The sequence below is a fragment of the Grampus griseus genome (assembly GCF_964374135.1).
Source record: "Grampus griseus genome assembly, chromosome: 1".
Lineage (NCBI taxonomy): Eukaryota > Metazoa > Chordata > Mammalia > Artiodactyla > Delphinidae > Grampus > Grampus griseus.
This window is the reverse complement of record NC_139017.1, coordinates 53,832,386-53,857,828: the sequence shown is the minus strand read 5'-3', so window position 1 is coordinate 53,857,828 and position 25,443 is coordinate 53,832,386. Positions and strand designations below refer to the sequence as shown.

General features: G+C 38.3%; 1 protein-coding gene across 11 annotated transcripts in view; it reads right to left on the bottom strand.

The window, feature by feature from the left end:
• Positions 1 to 6,357: 6,357 nt before the first annotated feature.
• PRRC2C (proline rich coiled-coil 2C) overlaps positions 6,358 to 25,443 on the bottom strand; it is a 98,713-nt gene continuing 79,627 nt past the window's right edge. For 4 of the 11 annotated variants that reach the window (XM_082670460.1, XM_082670467.1, XM_082670463.1 and 1 more), the window contains 11 exons: positions 23,434 to 23,635; positions 21,021 to 21,224; positions 18,830 to 18,942; positions 18,444 to 18,580; positions 14,613 to 14,844; positions 14,270 to 14,392; positions 12,950 to 13,168; positions 12,509 to 12,612; positions 11,992 to 12,118; positions 10,906 to 11,142; positions 6,358 to 8,878 (listed from right to left, as the gene is read on the bottom strand). In XM_082670460.1, the coding sequence (XP_082526586.1) occupies positions 8,621 to 8,878; positions 10,906 to 11,142; positions 11,992 to 12,118; positions 12,509 to 12,612; positions 12,950 to 13,168; positions 14,270 to 14,392; positions 14,613 to 14,844; positions 18,444 to 18,580; positions 18,830 to 18,942; positions 21,021 to 21,224; positions 23,434 to 23,635 (1,956 nt within the window). In that variant the 3' untranslated portion in view covers positions 6,358 to 8,620. Of the gene's footprint in view, positions 8,879 to 9,327; positions 9,381 to 10,905; positions 11,143 to 11,991; positions 12,119 to 12,508; positions 12,613 to 12,949; positions 13,169 to 14,269; positions 14,393 to 14,612; positions 14,845 to 18,443; positions 18,581 to 18,829; positions 18,943 to 21,020; positions 21,225 to 23,433; positions 23,636 to 25,443 lie in introns of all 11 variants that reach the window. The other 7 variants (XM_082670465.1, XM_082670466.1, XM_082670468.1 and 4 more) reach the window with 6 other exon arrangements.

Sequence of the window (25,443 nt, the reverse complement as noted above, 5' to 3'; positions counted from 1 at the left end):
CTTAATTGCTTACTGTGGATACAAGTGATTTTTACTACTTTTGTCTTTTAACCTCCCTGCTAGCTTTGTGTGTGGATGATTTCCTACCTTTACTGTGTTTGCCTTTACTAGTGAGCTTTTCCTTTTTGTAATTTTCTTGTTTCCAATTGTGGCCTTTTTTTTCTTTCCACCTAGAGAAATTCCTTTAGCATTTGTTGTAAAGCTGGTTTGGTGTTGCTGAATCCTCTTAGCTTTTGCTTGTCTGTAGAGCTTTTGACTTCTCCATCAAATGTGAACGACAGCCTTTCTGGGTAGAGTATTCTGGTCATAGGTTTTTCTCTTTTATCACTTTAAGTATATCATGCCACTCCCTTCTGGCCTGTAGAGTTTCTGCTGAAAAATCAGATGATAACCTTATGAGAATTCCCATGTGTGTTATTTCTTTTCCCTTGTTGCTTTTAATATTCTCTCTTTAATTTTTGTCATTTTGATTACAATGTGTCTTGGTGTGTTCTAATGTGGGTTAATCCAGTATGGGACTCTCTGCACTCTCTGGACTTGGGTGAGTGTTTCCTTTCCCATATTAGGGAAGTTTTCAACTGTTATCTCTTCGAGTATTTTCTCAGGCTCTTTCTCTCTCTCTTCTCCTTCTGGGACCCCTACAATGTGAATATTAGTGCATTTGGTGTTGTCCCAGCAGTCTCCTAAACTGTCCTTATTTCTTTTCATTCTTTTTTCTTTATTCTGTTCAGTGGCAGTGATTCCCACTACTCTGTCTTCCAGCTCTGATCAGTTCATATGCTTCATTTAGTCTACTATTGATTCCTTACAGTGTATTTTTCATTTCAGTTATTGTATTCTCCAATTGTTTTTTTGTTCTTTATATTTTCTAATTCTTTGTTAAAAACTTTTATTTCTCGCTCTGTGCATCCATTCTTCTCCTATTTGATCATCTTAACGATCATTACTCTTAACTCTTTCTCAGGTGGATTACCTACCTCCACATCACTTAGTTCTTCTTCTAGGGTTTATCTTGTTCCTTCATCTGAAACATATTCTGCTGTCACTTCATTTTGTCTAAATTGCTATTCGTATTTTTATGTATGTGGTAGGTTAGTTACATTTCTCGACCTTGGAGAAGTGGCCCTCTGTAGGGGACATCCTATGTGTCCCAGCAGTGCACTCCCTTATTATCACCCAAGGGCCAAGGGCCAGCTGGTCCCAGGGTAGGGTCTGGCCTGCGTTTGCCGACTCTGTCTGCAGGCCGCAGAACTGTAGTTTTCTTGCTTCTCTTTGTCCCCCGGTGGGTGGGGCTGGTCTAGAGGCTTGTGCAGGCTTCCTGGTGGGAGGGGCCTCTATCTGCCCCTTGGTGGATGGTGCTGGGTCTTGGTCTTCTAGAGATGGTGGGCAGAGCCATGTCTAAGGACGTGTGTAGAGGTGGCTGTGCTCACGAAGACTTTAGGCAGCCTGTCCGCTGACGGGTGGGGCCGTGTTCCTGCCCTGATGGTTGTTTGGCCTGAGGCATCCCAATACTGAAGCCTACAGGTTGTTGGGTGGGGCCAGGTCTTGGTTCCAAAACGACAGCCTCCAGGAGAGCTCACACGGATGAATCCTCCCTGATATGTCTGCCACCAGTGTCTATGTCCCCAGGGTGAGCCACAGCTGCCCCCCACCTCCCCAAGAGACCCTCCAAGACCAGCAGGCAGGTCCAACCCAGGCTCCTATTGAATTATTGCTTTTGCCCTTGGTCCCAGTGCACGTGAGAATTTATGTGCACCCTTTAAGAGTGAAGTCTGTATTTCCCACAATCCTATGGAGCTCCTGCAATCAAGCCCTGCTGGCCTTCAAATCCAGATACTCTGGAGGCTCCTTTTCCCAGTGGCAGACTCCTGGGCTGGGGAGCCTGATGTGGGGCTCAGAGCTCTCCCTCCTATGAGAGAACCTCTGTAATGTAATTCTTCTCCAGTTTGTGGGTCACCCACCTCGGGGGTATGGATTTGATTGTATTGTCAGTCTGCCCCTCCTACTGGTCTCCTTGTGGTTCCTTCTTTATGTCTTTAGTTGTAGAAGATCTTTTCTGGAAGGTTTTAGTCTTTTTCAGTGATGGTCGTCCTGCAGACTGTTGTGATTTTGGTCTGCTCGTGAGAGGAGGTGAACTTAGGGTCCTTCTACTCTGCCATCTTGGCAGCTCTTCTATAACTTATCTAGTTCTGGAGGCTGAGGTCAGTGTACCAGCGTGGTCAGGTAAGTGTCCTCTTCTGAGATGCAGACTTATTTTATGCTCACATAGTGGAAGGGCTAGAAATTCCAGTTTTCTGAAGAGCATAGATACTAGTTTAGATTAAGCTATGTGGATTTAGCAAGGCATGAATCACTTTATTGCAACCTGCCAAACACCAGGCATAGTGTGTGTGGATATGTGTGTGTATGTATATATATTTTATTTCATTTAATCAAAACCTGTGAGGAAGACTGAATCATTTCCGTTTTAGAGCTGGAGAAACAGACATAAGAGTTGTGATTTTCTTAGTAACTTCAAGTCCAGTGCTTTCATAGCAGTTCAGCTCAGTAGTTAAGAGCTTGTGCTTTGAGAATCAGAGACTTCCTGGACCAAATCCTGGCTCCTACACTTACTGCATATCCTTGGGCAAGTTATCTATGCCTCATTCTCCTCAAGTATAAATGAGAATAAAAATACCTTTTAAGGGTATTGGGAGGCATCAGTTGATACATTGTTATTAGGACAGTCCCTGGCACATTGGCATTTTCTGTTTCCTACTTTTATGCAGACATAGCAGGAGGACTAAGGAAGAAGCTAGTTTTGGACACGTGTGGCCGGAGAGTGTTACTCTTTGTGTTACCACTTTTTCCTGTGTTCTCTGGTCAGAATGTACTTGGGAGAAGCCTTTGTACTATGGATGTGGATGGGAACTTTAGAAGGAGTATGAGCATGGTCTGGCACTGGTGGCTAGGTCCTGTCCCTTCAGTAACCTAAACCACCAGGGAAGTACCACTACTGTTTGGTCACACTGTCTCTTAAACTGTGAGCTTCTTGGAGGGTGGAATCATGCCTTTGGCTTTAAACACTTAGGACCTAGCAAGGATGATGCTTCCCATGTGTTAGGTGCTGCACAAATGTTTCTGGAATAAATAGGAGTGCCCGTGTGCCTTTCCCTATGGTTAGGAATAGGATTGCTTTATGTGGGAGGCCTACTTGGCCAGGAGGGTTAAAACAAAACTCAAGCACCTGAACTATGCCCTGATTCTGGGCTGCTGAGGAAAAAAAGGTGGTAATGTCTATGAGAATTGTTTTTCCCCCATGAGGCTTTAAGCTGGATATAAAATTCTGGTAACTGAGCTGTTTAAGAGGGAACTTTATAACATCCATTTCTATTCCCAGGTTATAGAAATTCAAGAACCAATCAATCCCCCCAATGGGTATCACTATCAGCTTCTGTGGGAAGTGTGGCTTTACTCTTGGTACAATCGTCTTTTTGGCTTCTCATATTAAAGAGTTTGAGAGGGCAGCTCCTCTCTGGAATCAACCAACCTTATTCATGTTAATTCTTGTGTTTTGTAGCAGATGAATCCCTTGGCCAAAATTTTAAAGTAAAACTGCTTCAGTTGAACAGTATGTGTACTTCCAATTTGAAAACCACAACCCTAAGTCAGTAAACCACGTATCATTCCACACCTAACAGTGTGAAATTAACTGAAATTGAACACTTCCAAATCTAACTCCAGCGGGCCAAGATACATCTGTCCATCCTTTTTCTGTCCCTCTACATCATCCTTGAACCTGAACCTAAGACTTATTCATCTGGAACCTCAGGCCTGATTAATGAAATTTCCGCACTCTAATTCTCCACTGAATATTAACTCATTTAGGGGCTCCCTTTTCATCTCAGATGAACAAATTGTTGACTTCGCTTTTTTTGCTCAGAAACCAGTAAGACCAAAATTTACATATAATTCTACTACTTACTACCTAGTGTATCAAGAAATGGTGAGAAACAAGACCAGATTAGTATTACCTAAATACTTTTAGAAGGTTTTAATCATACTTAGAAGTTAAGCAGTATGGATATATGGCAGGGGAAGGGAGAGATTGACTGGAAGAAGACAGCTTGAGGGACCCAGGAAATAGAGGTCAGGTATCAGTGATGGCAACCTGAAAGACCTCAAGCTACCACTAGACTATGTTGAGGTAAGAACTGTCTTCTATATTCCCAGCACCTGACACATACGTAGTTGATACTTGACTCCTTGCCTAATTATAACAGAGCCTCATCGCTTGCTTAAACTCTCCAGTGCAAGTAAAATTTCCTTCTCCTTTGGTATGATATTTCCCTGTCCAGGGAAATGTGTGTTTTTGACAATAATTCTTTGGAGTAATTCCATGTTAGAATATGGAGTTAAGTTGGTGAATCTTACCCAAACTTTTTTAACCATTCCTAGATAACAGCCTCCTAGCAATGGGCATTAGTCAATATGTGTTGTCTATATTGCTTGATATCTACCAATTTTCACTCTAAAAAATTCTTGTCAAATTAGGTGTGGAAAAAACTGACGGAAAGTATCTGTAAAAATTCAAAGAAATTCTGTATTCGCCATATGTAAAAGACTCTAGCAGACATGTCAAAGAAATGGCATAGGCTTTGTCAAAAGGTTGGATGGAAAATAAATGTACACCTAAAATCATGCAATTAAAGTATCCATATTTTCTGATTTCCCACTCTAAACAGCCCCCAGTTCAGAAAGATAGATCTGAGGGCTTCTATTAAGAATCTAAGTGATGCCATGTCACGGTCACCCTACCACAGAAATAAGCTTTTACCCATTGTAACTCAAGAAAGGCTGAAAATCAATAGCACTCTTGGCTTAACATCTGTTGCCACCATCTTCTGGATATTCCAGGAAAACCAGTCACTAATTTGAGCACCAACAGCAGACCCAGCCCTACACCTGAAGGTGTGAGGACCAGCACACAGAGGAAGGAAAGGGGCCAAGGAACCATTTCCCTTTGTCAACGTAAAAGAAACATGCAAATGCTAAGATAGCCAGTGTAACATGAAGACATCTTTGTCTAGTTCTTTTGTTTCATTTCACAAGCAGAAATTTTATGGCTAAAGTTTCTTAAAGCACCTAAAATAGAATTAAGATGCTTTTCACAAATAGGTCAACTGTGGTTAACTGCTGACTATGATTGGAATGGAAAAGTGAAAACACTGAAAATGCCAAGAAGCAATGAAATATGATACAGTGGCAGCATAAAAAAAATCACTGATGGGGACTTCCCTGGTGGTCCAATGGTTAAGAATCCGCCTTCCAACACAGGGGATGCGGGTTCAATCCCTGATCGGGGAACTAAGATCCCACATGCCACAGGGCAACTATGCCTGCACGCTGCAACCCGTGCACCACAACTACACAGCCCATGTGCTCTTTAGCCCACGTGTCATGACTAGAGAGAAGCCCGCGTGCTGCAACTAAGAGACCAGACGCAGCCAAAAAATAAAAATAAAATGGATTATTTGCCTTAAAAAAAATCACCGATGACCTGTTAGAAAAGACATACCTCATACATTTAGGTTCTGACCATCTACTCTCAGCTTTTTTAAACCTATGATATACTCTGATCCTACCTTCTACATCTTGCCCCCAACCAAGAGTATGTTGGAGATTTGCTTTCTGTAATTTATACTGTGAAAGCAAGTAAATTGAATGCCTTTTCAGACTATACTCATCTCATTCCCCAACATAGCCCCTGATCATTTTTCTATCATAGAGCACAATTTGTATTAACTAAGGACAAAATCATGCCCCTTCCCCCTTACCAGAAGGGCTGAAGGGGCAGAAGGTTATGTGACCAAGTCTACTGTCAACCACTAACTGCAACATCTTTTGGGTTATCGTGTCCTATGTTGGAGAAGCCAGAGATAAGATTTATATGACCAAACTGTGGAGAAGAACTTATACAAATATCTTTCTTTCATTGGCTATACTTTCTTTGTCATTTTTTCCACTGTAGATCCTAGCTAATAAAGGGCCTAAGGTATTAATGGTTTCAAATTAACACAACCAACTGAACAGCACATACTTGGTGGCTTGTAAGTGAAGACGGTGCACACTATACAGCTGGTTGGTCACTCTGTAAGTCCTAAAAGTCCTAAAATTTAGGAGGACTGAACTTAAGGATGAGAATATGAAAGAGTGGTAATGGAAGTGAGTGAGAAGGCACATATGTGAAGTAGTGACTACAGCATTTTGGTAGAGGCTTGTGTTCCCAGCCTTCTCCATCATACCAAATTAGAGCACATTTAGAGAAAAACCTGAGACTGGAAAGCTTGGACATCAAGGTAGGGTTTATTAGTACTTGCATATTTTCAATGTTTAAGAATCACAGCATCTATGAGTAAAAAAGGCACACAGGTTATTAGTAACTGAATTTACTAGTTTTCCTAAAGCTGGATCTGGAAGCCACACGTTCTGGATACAGGATTTTAGGCAATTGAAATCCCTCAGTACTTCACTTCACAAATTGAGTGAATGATAAAACAAACTCCCTTACTGTCTGCTTGTGTGGGTGATAATGGCTATGAATGTGCTAGCAAAAATAAGAAAAATACAAATATAAGTACTGAGATCTATTTTGGGTCCTTCCATTTCCAGCCAGAAGCATGGCGATTCTATTTTCTACATTCAGCACTTTGCATCATCAAGAAAGACTTCTCTTCTCCTCCTCCTTGGCAGACTGCTTTCAACAGGAGTATGGCTACCTTGAGAACAGGAGCCATAAACATTTATCCTCTGAAACAATCTTTACTTTGATTGAATAAGCTTTAGAGTTTTTGAAAGTTAGAAATCAAGTCTTGGGATGATGACTTTTTTCCTAGAGCATAATGTAGTCTTGATCACTCTTTTTGGTATGTGACAAGCCTTCTTGCTTCAGATTTTAGGAATGGATAAGAAGCTCCAAGACTCATTATTTAGAGAATACTTTATTAGTTTCTGTAATCAAACCCATGTAGATAAGACCTTACATATTTAATACAGTGCGTTACCCCTGTACAAATGGAAAAAATTATGTTTAATGTTTCTAGACCAATATGGCTGTTGATTTCTGTACAATGCCAACCCAACACGGTACAACTGGGATACTTCTCCAAAGTTGACAGCACAGCTAAAGTTTCCAAAAATTCAAATTATATATATATGTATATATATATATAGATAGATTTATTTATTTATATAAAAAGACCAATAGCAGTATGTTATGCATCAATAGCAGCAACAGCTTTTCCAGGTTCTGCAGTCATCTGAACAAAATTATAGAGACATCCAGCGCACTCCATTAAAAAAAAAAGTAAAAAACAAAACCTCAGAAAACAGCAAATTCTGTTACTGTTGTGGTACCTGGCACCATTTTTTTTTTTAATTAGCTTCTCAATTATCATCTGGAAAGAAAACATTCTAGAATAACGTCATTAAAAACAGATCTGATAAAGCACGGTCACTACTACGTATCATAAAGCAGGTACAAGATATTTTACATTCACAGAGGTATGATACAGTACTGTCCTACATCTATAATACTAGAGGATATAATTAAAAAGGCATTATTTGAGACTTGATTCTACTTTTCCAGCAGAGGGCCCAAAGGATGGTTATAACACAGCTCTAGTGCAGAAATGCACCTTCTTAGATAGGATTTCCTTTCTTTAGTGGCACAGTTCTAGGTACTCACTGATCTTCATGAACATCAGCTAAAAACCGTTTTAAAAAATAAAAAAAACTACTGGATTCATACAAAGATGACTGAGTAGAGGCAAGCAAGATTCAACCTAACTAGTATTTGACCAACTCTGTTGTGTCTGAACCGTAAGAGCTCCACGGAAGAAAGAAAACGCCAAGTAGCACATCAAACCTTTGGGCCACAACCAAAACACAGCATCTTTTCAAACAGAAGCAGTAGCCAAACACTGCCCACCTGGATATGTTCAAGGATGCTGACGACAATATTTCATCATCTGCTCACTCATTCAGGAAGAAGGGGAGATCAGTTACTGTACTTTGATTGTGTTCAACTCAATCACCACGTTACAAAAATAGCAAGCTGCCATAATAAAAAATAAGGCTCCTCTATCCAGCACCAGTTATCTTCTGTTCTTCACCACCAAGCCTATAAATGCTATAACCATATCCAAAGAACATAACGGAGCAAAGAAACCACGTCTGATGTCTTAGCTGGGATCATTGCATTGTTCAGGCTGAGCTATTCCTCTGTGATGTTACTGCCCTCACATTTCTGGTGTTTCATCTAACCATAAGGATTTCAGTTCTAAATTATATGCACTCAAGGAATGTGTGCACATATTCGTATATAAATTTCTGACTGAAGATGCATGGCCATCAACAGAATGCATGTTATATAGTAGGTGCAAGCTGGCAAAGCCTCATTTTTACTGGTGCAGCAGCTGTGTGTCAGTGTAAATTGCTCCTATGTCCCTTGTGCACCTCCAAGCTCTGGACAGGATAATGTCAGAGACCATTTTACCCCTTTGGCTGCTGGCATTATCTGACTTCATCCTCCCTCTTTCCCCTCTCCCTTCCCCCAACCCCCTGCAACAGCCCACAGCCTTTAGGATTTTGTTTCTTCGGTTTTGATTGCCTGAGGTTTGATTGGTCCAGTTCTAACAGGTTTGGTGGCTATGGTGGGTGCAGGGGGTGGCTTTTCTTCTACTTTTTCCTGACAGACACCAGGAGGGTCGGTCAGTGTTTCAGGAGGTTTACTTGAATCATTGTCCACTTTCTGGGCTTTGCCTCCTATCTGTTTGTTCTGTTGCTGTTCAGAGAAGAACCGCTGCGTGGACTGAAGAACCTCTGCTCTCTGCTTTGCCTTAAAAAATGAGAAACAACAACTGAAAATGCTACAGTATTACCAAAGCTTGTCAATCAAGCTCAGTTCAAATTCTTTTACCAATCACAAATCAGTTTTCCCCATGTTGGTTTGGCCCCAAAGTACCTCACTGATCTTTTGGCTTTTAATGGATAGATTTCTTCCTGTTTTTGAAAACATTCCATGTGATTTAAAAAAATAATAAAAAAAAATATAAAAAGAACAGGACCACCTCCCACCATCTTTTCAAAGTTTGCCCTTTTATAAAATAATAAAATAGAAATTGTTGTTGGTTTGTATCTTTTCTGGAACAAAGCTTATTGATATTAAATTTTATTTAGGGAGGCTGCTTGCAAATTTGAAAACATATATGTAATACTTAAAACTTCTAGTTATCAATATGTGGTCTACAATAAAATGAAAAGGAAGCACTTATATTGTGGCATTACCAACACCTAGGACCAAATGTCTTGTGGCTGAGTCCTCTTCCCACAGCTCTCTTCTGCAGGGGAAGAGCATCAGAAATTAGTAACTACAACTTCACTTGATCACTAAGTTCTGATAGCTCCTACCACATTCTGAGCTGGTAAAATAATTTCCTAGTTTTATTGACTCTGTGCCCCCACAGAATATACTTACGTCAATCTGTAAATTATACCATTGTATAACATACACAATTAAAACTAAAGTTTCTACACCTCTTGCATATAACAAAAGCCCTTCATGTTCTATAGGTAACCTGTACTATATTCAAAGATCTGAAGCAATTTTCATGAAATCTGTATCCTTCCCCAGCCCATTCATTATTAAGCTCTAATGTCATTTCCAACATGGGGATGTATGAAAATCAAGTGCCAAGAAGGCAAGAGAACTGGAAACCAAGGCCAAATGGTTTCCAAAGATTTCTACACATACTAGTATTTTTAATAGTTATGAATGGATGGAAATCCTAGGCACACAGCCTATTTTAAAATGGGTAACATTTAACAAGCATTTCACTGCAGGGCAGTCTTTAAATCTGATTACTCAGCATCAGAAACAAGGGATATCCACCCAGAAAGAAACTTTACTCAGTCAACCGAATTTTCTAGCAGGATTGTCACAAACATGTTTCTAATTCAGAGTAAAGCATTTACTATGGACATTTCCCATTTGAAAGCAGTAAGCTTTTCTTTGTTCTTGTCTGACCTGATATATAAAGTGACAAAATTGGCAAAATTATTAAGACCTCTGAAGTTAAGTGTAGAAACAGAAATAAACTGATTCAGCTAGCTGTACAGGCAGACAGGTAAGGTTTATGCTATAAAAACTGTCCCCACACAGACTCCTAAAGGCACCCTTCTGCATTAGCAAACCTCAAGTTTATCAGCGCCTTTTATCACGAAGGATCCCAAAGTGCTTTTTGAGTTCTTCATCTACACTATACAATCTGTTGTGGAATATGGCTGCCTCAGGTGGCAGGCAAAAAAAAGGGTATGAAACCAGTTTGAGAAGAAAACTATACTTGGATGACTCATGAAGGAAGAAAAATCAAGATAGGTAAATGCCTCACCCATTCCAGAGTTTTCACATAACCATGATTTATATCTTGGGATGGGGGGATGGGGGTGGGGTGGAAAGGGAGAAAAAAAAAAAAAGAAAATGGGGAAGCCTATAATTATTCATATTACTTATTTGCTCTTCCAAAAAATGTAGTAGCTAAACTTAGATCTCCCTCAAATATTTATTTTGTAAGCAATTCATTTGGCCACAGAGTTTAAAATGTTAACTTGTTTGCTGACTATAGCTGCAAAAAACAAAAAACAACAAAAACATTAAAAAAAAGAAAGAAAAAAGTGTGGGGAGGGTAGGGAGAAAAAAAAGAAATTAAAAAAGGGGGGCGGGGTAGGATGAATAAAAGTAGTTAGTTTGGTTAAAAGTCTGCTAAGACAATGAATGCCTGGATATGCAGTTATGGGTCCAGAGGCATCTTAAGACATGGTTCAGAGACAGATTCTTGCTCTGTTGGCTGTTAACACTGTACTAACCTTCATGTCTTGTTCAGCCTTCAACGCAGCCTGGGCCTGATTACCTCTGACTCCAGATAGTGATCCACAAGGACCCCTGGCTACATGTGGCAAACGAGCATGGCTCATGAGGCCTGTGGTCAGCGGAGGAGGCATCTGACTGGCCAGTGCCATTGGTGGCCTCTGAACAGGCGCTGGGAAGGTGTTAGTATGTGGGGCTCTTACCAATGGAGGGACCAGGTTAGGCTGAGAGAGAATCTGAGTGAAAAAAACAAAACATACAACATTGAACTGTTAAAAAAAGAAAAAATTTGCCAACTAGACCAGGTTGGCTTATCCCAGAGTAAATCTGTGCCCATTCTGTCAGTGAAAGGAAGTGTATGGGTTTGTGCCATTCTATTACAAGGACCAAGAACAAATGGGCCATGCTTGGAGAATCTAACCGAAAAATTAGGCAAAGCATGCTATGGCACTTGAGTTGGTTCTAGCATTTCAGCTACAAATTCTGAAGGGGAGACAGAAAGGCTATTAATTAGGATATCTTTAAAAAAAGATATAACTGCAGAAAAGGCACATACCTATACCAAATATAATCTGAAGATAAATGAAAATAATACTAATTCAACAAATATATGAGAGTGCTTATTAACTTTAGTTAGTCCTTCCATATGATTAGCAAAGGGAAGCCAACATTTTTACACATACAATAGAACACCTTTTTGAATTTCCAGCTCAACTACATATAGTTATCTTAAAAAAACAAAAACCAACCCCCCCACCCCCCAACTTTAAAACTAGAAAACGTTAAGCACTGGGACCCTTCTCTGAAAAGTCATCTTCAAAAAGATAAAAGGATCAGGACTGAAATGAATGATCAGAGCTGTGTGGGGAATCTTATGACTATATTTCAATTGTCTGCTTTAGAACTATATGGTTACTACTTGTGTCTAGCTAAAGATTGTAGAGAATATATTTGAATGTCATAAATTTACTAAAAACTGTTTCTAAACTGGTTATAATACGGCAAGATTATTAAATCAGAGAATTAGCCAGATTAGCAATCACCTGCAAGTAAATAATACTCATTTCTCACTTATATCTGCCCACCTGGGGTGCAAACTGTGTAGGAAAAGGTTGTGTCATTCTCACAGTGGCAGGGGCTGACTGGAACTGCTTCTGATAGACAATGCTGTTCATTTTGCTGGACTGGCTGTTCGGACTTGTGGAAGTAGCCCTTGGAAAGAAGCCATCACTGGTCAGTACGGTAGTGCCACATAAATGATGCTGTTAGATTTTTAGAGACATTGCTCTTGGTAGATTCATCATACTTGGTAGTTGATGCAAATTCACCAAGGTGAGTTACCAAACATTATGGTGGTAATGAAGAGACACTGGAGGTGCAGATGTGAGAAAGCACACTAGCTAGATTTTCCCTGGGTTAAATTTTTTTTTCTTAAAATAGAGTACAGCAAATACATTCTTAATAACTTAATAGCTTAACATTTTGGTAAAACTATCAGAATGTCTTATACTTACTATAGGAAAAGTGGCATTAAGTATCTAACAAACAAATGGTGCTCAGTTATTCGGATATTCTATAAGCAAATTTAAAGGCCCATTTTACCGGAAAGGACTAGACGTTGGTGTGGTGCTTCTACCGCTGATTGGAGGTGTGCCTGGTTTTATATCAATGCCACTTCCAAAGGCTTTTAGTTCCATTTCAGACATCTGAGAAAGAGCATAAAGTAAACTTAATATTTCTGCAATTCCATAAACTAAAGTGCTGTGTTTAGTATTCTATATATGATAACTTCATCTGGCAAAGTGCAAAGAACCTTAGTACAAAATTCCTCCACAAAATTTATGAATTCTTTGTTATTAGGTAAAAACCAGAGGGGACCAAACACATTAACAGAGAGTAGATAAAAAATAAGTATATTGAGTTTGACATTTCTTGGAGGGTGGTAAAAACTGATGCATTTTATTTTTATATACTACACAGATGCATATCTAAACTCATGGCCTTAAATTCTCAAAGAAACTGCGTACATTTCTCTTCACTTACTTTTCCTGTGGTTGCGATCATGCTGTGCTGTGTTCCAGCAGGGATTAATCCCCTGAAAGGCTGGCTTACTTGTGCAGGACGACTCATGCTCTGGGCCTGTGCTTGTGGGGTGGTATGCTGTAATGGGGGCTGAAGAGTCTGAGGCAGAGCAATTAAAGGCTGCCCGGTGGATCCAAAATTAGGCAAGGAAAGCTGGGAGGCTGGTAAAGGTACTGTAACCTAGAAAATAAGCAAACAGAAACTGTAACTATTTGCTTAGACCTGTTGTATATCCCTTTTACTATATATTATACATGACTCTTCAAATACTTTTGAGTAATGTTTTAAACAGAATACTTCAATCTATTACTATATTTCACATATAAATAGTTTGCTTAGTGACTATCTCCATTCTTTTATTAAATGTGCAACAATAAAACAGATTAGCAGTAGAGAAACTATACATATAAAATAATTATGACTATCTTTGAATTAACCCATAGTACATGCCTAATAACCACAAAATACAATAAAATTATGAATATACAATTTAAGAAAGCAGTTACAACTTTCATTTTTATAACAGACATTTTTATACTGTTTTCAGGTGTGGTCAAAATGAGCTTTGACAAAAAAATAGTCTTTCAGTTTTCATACAAATAATATTTAATTTGAACGTCAATGTGGTGATATTTTTTGAATTCTCACCCCCTAAAATAGCCACCAAAAATAGTTATGAGAAAATGACTAATGGCTTGCCTCTCTCCTCCAGCCCTCTACCAACTTTCAAAGAGTAAGCTGATTAATGACATTGCCAGAGGAGATAGTTTCATAAAAATATACATTTTTCACTGAAAATTATTATTACATTCATATACTTAAGAAATGTGTTTGTCATTTTTACTGTCATAACTCTGCCACACAGTCCTATGTATTATATTAACCGGTGTGGTGGTCTTCAGGGTCTTCCTTCACCTCTAGCACGAATGGGTAAAGCATTTATCACACATGTAACTGCATATCCTGGACAATGGTTTTCAAATTTTTACATTTGTGGAATCTTTTGTTAAAATAAATGATTACACAGAAATCCATTTTAAAAAGAGGTAAAAAACATAATGGATTGAAGTGGGGGTGAGAAGAGGGGTGGTATAGGACTGAAATATGTCCCACTACTAGTGGACCCCATGGAATTCCGAGACATCTCAGAGAGAAGTCTGAAACCACTGCACCACTTCCCCATGTTGGTTCTATTTAAATTCCCCAACAATAACAAAAGCAACAGCAACAGCAACAGCAGCAACAACAACAATAATAGTAAAGAAAATTGAGGAAATTTACCATGCCATAGTTTACCTGCTGGAGAGCACTTGGTGACTGGGCAGTGTTATAAAAATTTGTCTGACCAGGCTGTTGTACTTGTCCAGAATAAAGATTTGAAGCCTGGGTAAGATTCGCTCTAGCCTAGAAAATATTTTGTAAGAAGTAAGATTGAAATATTTTTCAGTTCAGATATCAAGATCATGACTTCAAAGTAAGCTCTAAGAATTTTAGCATTAGATAGAAAGGAAGATCTTGTTTTTTCCACTGCACCATTTAACATTTTTTCTTTCAAAACTGTTTTCTTAAATAATTTGCTGCACAGGAATACAAAGACAGTGCATGATTCTAGCTCCTGCCTTACCTGGAGAAGATGTGTATCAATCAGTTGGGAACCCCCTAGTCCTGATGCCTGACCCAACTGATGTTCATACAGTATAGGAATAGGCTGAGTATTTGAAGTTTGCTGAAAGGCAAGACCCGACTGTGCCTTGGCAAGTTCCTGGTGTTGGACAGCTGGGAAGTTGTGGATGGCAGTACCAGAAAGTACCACAGATGGCTGGGATAGACTGCTTTGCATGAAGGCTGGCTGAGATCTACAGAAGTATTAAAGAGAAAAGGCTTGTGTTAGAAGTTAATTCTATCTGGAATCTTAAGAATGAGTATCTCAAATGACCAAATACTCTAATCAGCACAATTAAAGAGGCAGAGTGTGTCTAAAGCACTTGTTTCAAGATTTAGAGCCCTGTATACAGCAAAGCTCCCCATGTAAAAGTTCTGGGAAAAGGCTTGCTCTTCCTGAGGAAATGGTAAGATTTCCTTCTCTTTAACAATGAGAATAATTCTCTTTTCATGTGTTCATTAGCCAGCTCAGAACCAAATCTGCTGTTTTTCTCTTTGGTATTGACATTCTATTCAAATTTATAGACCCCAATAGCTCTGACTTTCGTTATTCGTATTTCATTACTTCCACATATATGTGTGTGTATATACATACATACATATATATGTACATATATTTTTCCTCTAAGAGGTCTCAAGACCTCTATGGAATGAAGCAGAGTAGTAGTTAGCAACAAGATTACCCACAAAATTTTGTTTTGTTAATTGAGGTATAAGGGACTTATAACATTACACTAGTTTCGGGTGTACAACATAATGATTTGGTATTTGTATGTATGCAAAATGATCACAATGAGTCTAGTTAACATCTGTCACCACACAGTTACACATTTTTTTCTTCCTTGTGATGAGAACTTTTTAAGATCTGTTCTCTTAGCAATGTTCAGATATGCAACACACTATTATGGTCAAAGGGTATAAACCTCCCATTATAAAATAAGTCATGGGGATGTAATGTACAGCATGGTGACTATAGTTAATAATACTGTACTGCACATTTGAAAGGTTTCAAAAAAAATACAATGCTGAAATCTAACCTCAGACTGCCCTACTATTTCTGGGATGGAGGCGTCCAATCTTTACACATGTGACAGGAACAAAACCCATTAAGCAGGAGCACTAGTCTAGGGTCACAAGTATTCTTTACAATGTCCACTTATAATCTGTTTCAAATATAAAATGTAAAACATAAGCATACTGTTAAAACTACCCTGGTCCTGGCAGAAATTAATTCAAGGATTCCCTGTTAATAAACACTATGCTAGTTACGTTCAGAACAAGAAACAGCAGAATGATGCGGTAGGGATACAAACAACTACTTTCAAAGTTGAAACTGGTGCCTTCCAAGTAGCCATTTGCCACAATTACATATACAGCTTATATTTCTATTGAACAGGTCTGGTCTTAAAAAGTACATCTTCTGGGGCTTCCCTGGTGGCGCAGTGGTTGGGAGTCCGCCTGCCAATGCAGGGGGACATGGGTTCGTGCCCCGGTTTGGGAAGATCCCACATGCCGCGGAGCAGCTGGGCCCGTGAGCCATGGCTGCTGAGCCTGCGCATCCGGAGCCTGTGCTCCGCAACGGGAGGGGCCACAACAGTAAGAGGCCCGCGTACTGAAAAAAAAAAGTACATCTTCCAAGGCAATTGTTAAAATGGGGGTTACAAATACAGAATTGCATTGCTAATCCATCTCCCATGGCTATGGAAGACCTTACTATTAATTACTAAACTCTTTTTAACAGAGCTGAAAAGTAGCAAACTTTTCAACAATGTTTCAAACAGCCAGTACCAATTAAAAGGAGATTAGTTCTGAGGTTAAATCTATTTGCTATATCTAAATCTACTGAAGTTTTAAAATTTTAATTTTTTTTAAAAAAAATAAATTTATTTATTTATTTTTGGCTGTGTTGGGTCTTTGTTTCCATGCGAGGGCTTTCTCCAGTTGCGGAGAGCAGGGGCCACTCTTCATCGCGGTGCGCGGGCCTCTCACTGTCACGGCCTCTCCCGTTGCGGAGCACAGGCTCCAGACGTGCAGGCTCAGTAGTTGTGGCTCACAGGCTTAGTTGCTCCACGGCATGTGGGATCTTCCCAGACCAGGGCTCGAACCCATGTCCCCTGCACTGGCAGGCAGATTCCCAACCACTGCGCCACCAGGGAAGCCTTAAAATTTTAATTTTTACCACAAATTTCAAGATAACCTCAAATTTAATAACATGAAAGAGATTGCCTATAATTCCAGTTGGGGTAAATAATTTTACTTGTAGTGAGAGAGAATTTCTTGGAATAACCAAACCCAAACTGTCATACTATACCATTACTCTGGTATGACAGAATAATACCAGAAAATAAAACATACTATATAATTATACAGATGTACTAAATTCTACTGAATAATCTTTAATAAAAAATGAAGTGAGAGCCACATTTATTAAGTTTACTAATAATTCCGTTCCTTTGAGAAAGTTTGATTAGCTGAGCCTAGCTTCTTTAGGAGTAAAACGTAATCTGAAAGAAATGAGCTGTATCAATTGATGCCAAGTTTAATCTATAAAGTATGGAAATTCTACCTGAACCACTTAAAAAGCAAAATTCCAAAAGGAAATGCCTAGTTTTGCAACCTTCTTTACAGTAAATGTCCTGAAAGGAATTTTTCTTTTTTTTAAATATTTATTTACTTATATATTTATTTGGTTGCACCAGGTCTTAGTTGCAGAAGGCAGGCTCCTTATTTGCAGCTCACGGGCTCCTTAGTTGCGGCAGGCGGGCTCCTTAGTTGTGTCATGCGAACTCTTAGTTGCAGCATGCATGTGGGATCTAGCTCCCTGACCAGGGATCGAACCCGGGCCCCTGCACTGGGAGCGTGGAGTCTTATCCACTGCGCCACCAGGGAAGTCCCTTATTTTTCTTTTTGATGGTTTAGGGCCATTACCATGAGTATCAATGACAGGTATACCATGATGATGACTGAGTTATGCCATGATCACTGCTGTCATTCAACTCTTACCCCACCCTTCCACTCTCATTAAGTTGGAGATGAGAGACACCTGGGTTAAATCCAGGCTCTGCCACTTATTTTCAGTGTAACATTAGGATAAAATACCAAAGAATCCAAAAACAAAACAAAAAAAACCCCCACAACTTCTTCGAATGTCAAATGGGGATGACTTAATCTACCTTATATGGTTTTGTGAAAACTAAATAAATTAGTGTATGTAAAGGGCTGAATAACTATCATATATAAAGAAGTTCAATAAAGATCAGTTTTCATTACTTGCTTAACTGCAAAGATAACTTAGAGTAGTGAATCTTTCAAAACAATGGTTTCTTCTACACTACAGAGCATCACCACTCATCACCACTACTTCTATTCTTTGACACTCTACTCTCTCGCTTTTATTATATTTCACGCTGGCCTCTGCCCCCTTACATACTGTAATGATATCTGCCATGCCTCAGCTCTTACACAGAGCAGGTCTGGATTTAGAGCTGTTAGCAGCGAGATGGCACTCAAACTTTCAGGTCCTTTAGCAGCTATTTTCTGTGATTTCTAATTGTTATAGGACTGCTGTTAGCCTCTTCTTCAAGACGCTTTGACGATTCACTTTGTTCAATAAAGACTGACAGAAATTACCAGAGGCTGAAGTTCATGACATATACTCAACACAATTATTTAATGTAGTTTGTAAGAGGGTCATTGAGTTTTGGAGGGGAAGGAGGGAGTAGAAAGGATATGGCAAGAAGGCTCAGCAATTACATTGTTTCCAACATCACAGACATAATTTTAAAGCTTTTACCTATATGGTTGAAGTGAAGAACTGAATAGTTCCTGAGCCTGGGAAACAGCAGGTCCAGCACCCAAACTTAGCTGGGCTTGATGCTGCCCTTGCAGTGGTGCATAAATAGGGATTGGAATCTGCTGAACTGAAGTTGGCTGCAATGCAATGAAAAAAACAATATATGAACACCATATACACAAATGACAACACCTGGAAAATAAACATTCGAGATATGAAACAAAAGATTAATGCTATGTATCAGTTCCTTTTTAAAACAAAACCAAATGTAAACATCTAAAATTTCTTTTCAATACATTACTAGTTCTACATTGAGCCCCAAATACTATCACACCACAAAAATGCAAAGAAACAAATACAGAATGGAAGAAGCCTGTGATACTTACCTGAGAGAGACCTGGTTGGAAGCCTTGTTGCTGAGCCAAGGATGGTGGAGCCAATCGTGCATGTTGGGTATTGAATAAATGACTTGTGTCCATATAGAAAGCTGGGATTTGAGCTAGATTGGCAGGAAAAACAAGCAGCGATGAGTGTCTAAACTTCAGAATTTTCCAAATAGTAACAGAAAACCCAAAAAGCGGATTTCAAATAAAGTGAGCCCTCTGAAAATTAATACAGCCAAGGAAAAACTAGAAATGTGGAAAGATACAAATGCAAAAAGATGTAAAACTTCTTTCAGACAGGTATATGCAAAATTAAAACAATGAAACTCTAGAACTTGTGAAGGCAGACGAAAATAGACACTCTCATACAGTGCCGCCACTGCAGTATAAACTAGTAAAATTTTACATAATCCACTAAAACTGAAAATGAACCTACCTGTTTACCAGCAAATCCACTCCAATTTTAAAATCTACCAACTAGAATTTAGCAAAATATTTCAAAAGAATTGACATTTAATAATTGAAAGAATTTGGTATAGATTCTTAACAGATTTCTTCTCTATGTTTATACTCACTACTTTGTATTATGCTGTTTCTATATAATAGTATGTTTGGGAGAACTTCCCATGTTGTTTTTAATTTATTATCATTATAAACAATACTGCAATGAATGAACACCCTGATACATATATCTCTGATTAATAAGTTTACCAGTACAATAAGATTCCCAACTATGAAACTGCTACTACAGTGACTAGGTACACATAAAATATCCTGAGATACTTTTCTAAAAGAATTCTGCCAATTTATATGCTCACTAGCAATGTACTTTTTTTTATTATTATTTTTAATTTTTTTTGCGGTACATGGGCATCTTACTGTTGTGGCCTCTCCCGTTGCAGAGCACAGGCTCTGGACCTGCAGGCTCAAAGGCCATGGCTCACGGGCCCAGCCGCTCCGCGGCATGTGGGATCTTCCCGGACCGGGGCACAAACCCATGTCCCCTGCATCGGCAGGCGGACTCTCAACCACTGGGCCACCAGGGAAGCCCAGCAATGTACTTTTAAGAGCCTATAATACCTGTGGATCCTTATCGATAGTGGGTATTAAATATGCTGGGTATTATCAATCTTCCTAATATTTCCCACATGGAAAGACAAAAAATAGCCTCACTATCCTTTTACTTTGAATTTAAATCATTAGTGAGCTTGAATATTTTTCAAATGCTTATTTACTATTTAACTCAGATTAACATTGTGACATTTAGTAGGACAAGTTACCCCCTGCCAATAAATATTTTTTTCTCTTCTTTGCTGTTCTTAGGTTTATTCTTCCTCATGAACTTTATCATCAATTTGTCAGGTTTCAGATAACAAACTCCAGTTATCTGTAGAGGGTTGGTTCTAGGACCACCCCCCAGATACCAAAACCTGCAAATGTAAAATGGGGTATATCATTTGCATATAACCTAAGCACATCCTCTCATATACTTCATTTTTTAATTATTTCCAATTTGTTTATTTATTTATTTTTGGCTGCACTGGGTCTTTGTTGCTGCGCGCAGGCTTTCTCTAGTTGCAGAGAGCAGGGGCTACTCTTTGTTGTGGTGCGTGGGCTTCTCATTGCAGTGGCTTCTCTTGTTGCGGAGCACGGGTTCTAGGCACGTGGGCTCTAGAGCACAGGCTCAGTAGTTGTGGCACACGGGCTTAGTTGTTCTGCGGCATGTGGGATCTTCCTGGACCAGGGCAGGCAGATTCTTAACCACTGCGCCACCAGGGAAGTCCCCTCTCATATACTTTAAATCATCTCTAGATTACTTACAATACCTAATACAATGTAAGTGCTATGTAAATAGTTACCTGTGTGCAGAAAATACAAGTTTTGTTTTTTAGAACTTTGTGAACATTTTTTTCGAATTACTTTCAATCCACAGTTGGTTAAATCGTAGACTCGGAATCCATGGATATAGACTGTACTGGACACTAATATGTCTATTATATATATAACATATGTGTAAGAAACAATTGCCACACACCCCAGAATGCTTGCCAAGGAGAGACAGCACTCAATTCTATGAGGAAACAAATTTGCAAAGCAGATCAAAAAATATTTAAACTTGAAAGGTAAGGGAAGAGAGAAAAAAAAGCATTAAAACGTCTTCATTTTCTAAATTCCTTATATTCAAACATCTTACCTGCTGCAGACTGAGACACATAGACTTGTGGACTCTGTTGCTGCTGGGCAATAAGGGAAGGCATACAGCTTAACTGTGAAAAATGACTTGCAGAAGGCAGGCTGCTTGTCTGTAATTGTTGGGGTTTCACTTTACAAATATTAGGAGGGTCTGACGTGGTTGTAGATTTTGTACTTAAAGAAGAGGTAGTATAGGTACCAGCTCCTACATTCGGAGGAGGGATAAAATAAGGGTGAAATGTAGCATATTTTAAAGTACCACTGATGTTCACAGTAAACTCAAGCACCAACCAGAAACTGGAAAATTAATATTTATGCCCACTGTGTACTTATTAGGCGCTTATATACGGTACCTCAGACAACAAGTGGATATGAGGGGGCTTGTAAAAGGAAGACACATTTATCAGATGCAAATAAGACTATAAAATCTGGAGAAATATAAATACAAAATTAAAATGAGGAGAAAATTTAAAAATAAACTCACAAAATAAGGAGGCTGAGAGCCTACAACATTGTTATAGTTTAGCCTCAAACTAATATTTAGTTTTTTAATCATCACAAAGGATAATCAAGAGCTTCATTCATTTATGGTGAGGCATAAATATTAGCACAAAATGGGCCTTGAGAGATCACAATTGCTCCTAAAAAGTCACATAAACTTAAGGTTAGAATTTTTTTCCTCTTTCTGGCAAAATACCTTAAGGATAATCTTTAGAAGTTCACTTATTTATAAATAAATATTTGAACATCTATTAAAGGCCAGGCATAGACATAAAAACACAGAAGGATAAAGTGCCTTAAGAATAATTATTAATGTAATATAAAAATTTAATGTAAATTGCTCCTAAAAAGTCATATAAACATAAGACTATTCCTGTCTCTCCTTGTATATATACCAGCAAAAACTGGTATTTAGTGATACGTTAAAAACAAGACAAACTATTAATAATACTAGAGCAAATGACAATATAGGTATTTGATTCAAAAGTGTGATGTAGTAGTTATTATTTTCAGATATCAAATGATGTTCTAAGAGAGGACCAAGACTGAGGTACCCCTGTTCTTGCACTTGAATCTACCAGTAGGATGACTAGCCAAGAAGGTCCTTGTTAGAAGTTTATCCTAGTTGAGGGGAATGTGGGGAAACTAGACCCAAAGGAAAGGAAGTAGTTGGGTTCCAAAGAAAAAACTAGGAACCTCCCTAGTCCCTTTATTTCCTAATCTTCCTACCATACGCTCCTCCTGGTTCCTTTATAGCCTCACCCCCTATCCACCCAAGTAGTCTGGGGCCCAAGCTGGTAAGCATAATGAAGATGCCTTGGAAATGGGTGATGGGGAGTGCCTGAAAGGGTTTAAAGAGGGAAGAAGTACAGTTGGAATACTCTCTTTTGATTTGAATATCTGGGCTTGTCTTAATACATATATCTGATTCCAGATAATGTCAAAATAACTATAGTACAACCTCAGTCCTTTTGGTGCTTGAAAATAGCACAGAAAGCCAGAATACTGAAAATCATTACTGCATTCATTAAATGAGAACTAGCCAAAGCAAGTAAATTCTGTGCTGTATATATTTTACATGTATTGGAAAGGAGTTTCCCGACTGTTTTGGAAACATTAGAGAGTATTAGGAAAGCTTAAAACGAATTTCTATTTTCAGTAGAAGAAACATGGTTATACATATGGTAAAAGGGTATACCTTCTTAGAGCCAAATATTTCAGAAACATCTCTGGTTCTTTAAGAATGATAAAGCCCCACATGAAATATAGTTCAATGAAAGGATTACACACTAGAGAAACATTTAAGAAAGAAAAACACCTTTTAACTTGGGATGCTGATGGACTTTCCTTTAAAAAACAAAAACAAAAACAAAACCCCAAAACTAATGGATATCATTTACTCAAATAACACAGACTGGAAATTCTCTACCTGTAACTCTTCCCCAGAAAATATGTTAAACCAACAGACTTAGGCCAAGAGCTCCTTCAAATTAGATACAGATCACACAAAACTTAAAAGCTTTGTGATTCTGTGTTATTTCCGAGTTGGTCTAATTAGCTCTATGAGTTAAATAATAAAAATTAAAAGGTGAAATTTATAGAAAAATTTAGAGGAACAAGACAGAAAATTTCCCACCAATTCCTTACCCGTATGTGTATTGGGAGTTGGGGTGGGAAGAAGAGAGGGTCAAGCGAAGTATTTTAGTAAGCCATCATTAAATATTTGCCAAATTAAAATTGGGAGAGGGCAAGAGAGGGGAGGGAGGGAAGAAGTTTATAAACCAGCTGATAATTATCTCACGTGCAATCTTCTGTCTTTTACAAATAATACTTTGAGGGATAGTAAACAGGAAAAGATCATAAGAAACTTTAAATAATTTAAGGTATTTAAAGAAAAGGTACAAGACCTCTACCTGATAGTGAAGTTGTGGGAGTGACTGAAGCAACAGGAATCTGAGGCATCGATGCACTTGAGAATGAATTGTAATTAGCAGTGCTTGGTCCACTGGCACTACTGCTGACTCCACTTGCGATTGGAGGTGCTGTGGAAGTTACTGGAGATCCCTTTTCCCTAACATTTGGAGAATTTTCCCATGCCTTACGTGCAGACTCCATCTGCAACCAAATGAACATTTTTTAAAGCCAAAAAAAAAAAGAAAATCACTATGCTAACAAAACTAATACACATATATAAACAAATACATAGACATAAATGTGTTCCAACTATAACCTTTCAAAAACCACATATAAAGATTAGGACCATAAGGCTTTCAAAGCTTTCATGTTCTCCTTTATCTCTACTCCTTTACTCAAATTGGAGGCAGTGGGCTTTAATTATGTCTCTATAGAGAACTTGTTGAAAGCTTTGGCAAACAGGTCAGTGAAATATAGTCACAGCTCTTGTATCATCTAAACCTGAGTCCCTATTCCTACCAGTGAATAAGGAAATGGAAATACCATGTCCCTTTAGGACTGACATAAGGCTCTGATTCTAGTAGGAAAGACACTAAAGGCCCTCCATTAAATAAATATCCATTCTCTCCAGTCTTTCTTTTTAAACCAACAGTTCTCAAATGGCAAGTGACAGGTACCTTTTGTTTGGCTGTTTTATGCTCAGTGTTTTAAAAGGCAGTGTAACCAGACAGGTTTTAGGCTTGGGTACAGTAGAAACACTTCTTGTTTCACCTCCAGACCCCATCAAGCATTTTGGGTTCTGACTGCCACCATTTGTATTTGTGGCTGCTGGTTTTACCTGTAGGCTTAGTTTAATCTATCTAGAGCTATTCAACAGACAGACAAATGCAAGCCACATATAATTTTAAATTTTCTAGTAGCCACACTTTAAAAAATAAAAATAAAGAGGTAAAACTAATTTTGGTAACATATGTTATTCAACCCAATATATCTACAATAATAATTAAAACCTATAATCAATACAAACATTGAGATGTTTTAATTAAAAAAATTAACATTTCAGATCCACCATCTATTTAATTTTAAACTTACAGCACACACCTCAACTTGGATTAGCCACATTCAAGTGCTCAATAACTACATGTGGCTTGTGGATACTGAACTGGAGAGCACAGATGTAGATCCTCAACTATCCTGAGGCTCCTTGAACAGGAAAGGAACAAACAGAGAGATTCTGAAGTTTTTAGTTCTACTAGTCAAAATACTGAGCTGAGAGGAAAAATCTAAGATAACCTATAAAATTCAGCTGCAATGACTTACACCAGGGTACTTTTCACAAATAAGATTTAAAAATACCACTGTTGGGAAGTTTGTAGGTCTCTGAAGTACCAACTTTAAAAATTTCAACCTGATTTTAAGTATTTGAGAAGTATCACATATCTCCCTACTTTCCTGTTAAAACACACACTATATATAATATAACCTCTTCTTGATGGCTAATATCATTACTACAAATTCAAAACATAGGACACTTTTAGGTTTACTTGACTCTTTCCTTTTCCTCACAATCACCTTGCTGGTTTCAAATGTATTTTATTTTAAAACAAAAGTCTTAGGGGGTAAGAAACAAAAACAAAAAACCCCCACACCACCACTTAGCAAGTTAGACAAAATGCAATTTGCTTGTACAGTCTGAGATTTTATAGCTTAGAGCAATGTTATAGACTACAATGCCTTTACAACCAGTTTTGTTGTATGGGAAATACATAAATTATAGGTTATCAATCTTACATAATACTTAAGCCATATACAGTGGTTTCATTTCATTTCTTAAGCAGCATGAAAATTTAGATTCTAATTTTGGAAATTCAAGGAAACTAAAAAGTATAATTACTTAACTACATTCATTTTTCCTTTTGGCAAGTATACTGTTGACAATACCCATATAATAGAAATTTCCATACTTCATAAATTACTCAAATAAAGGTGTCCAAAAAAAAGTGAAAATA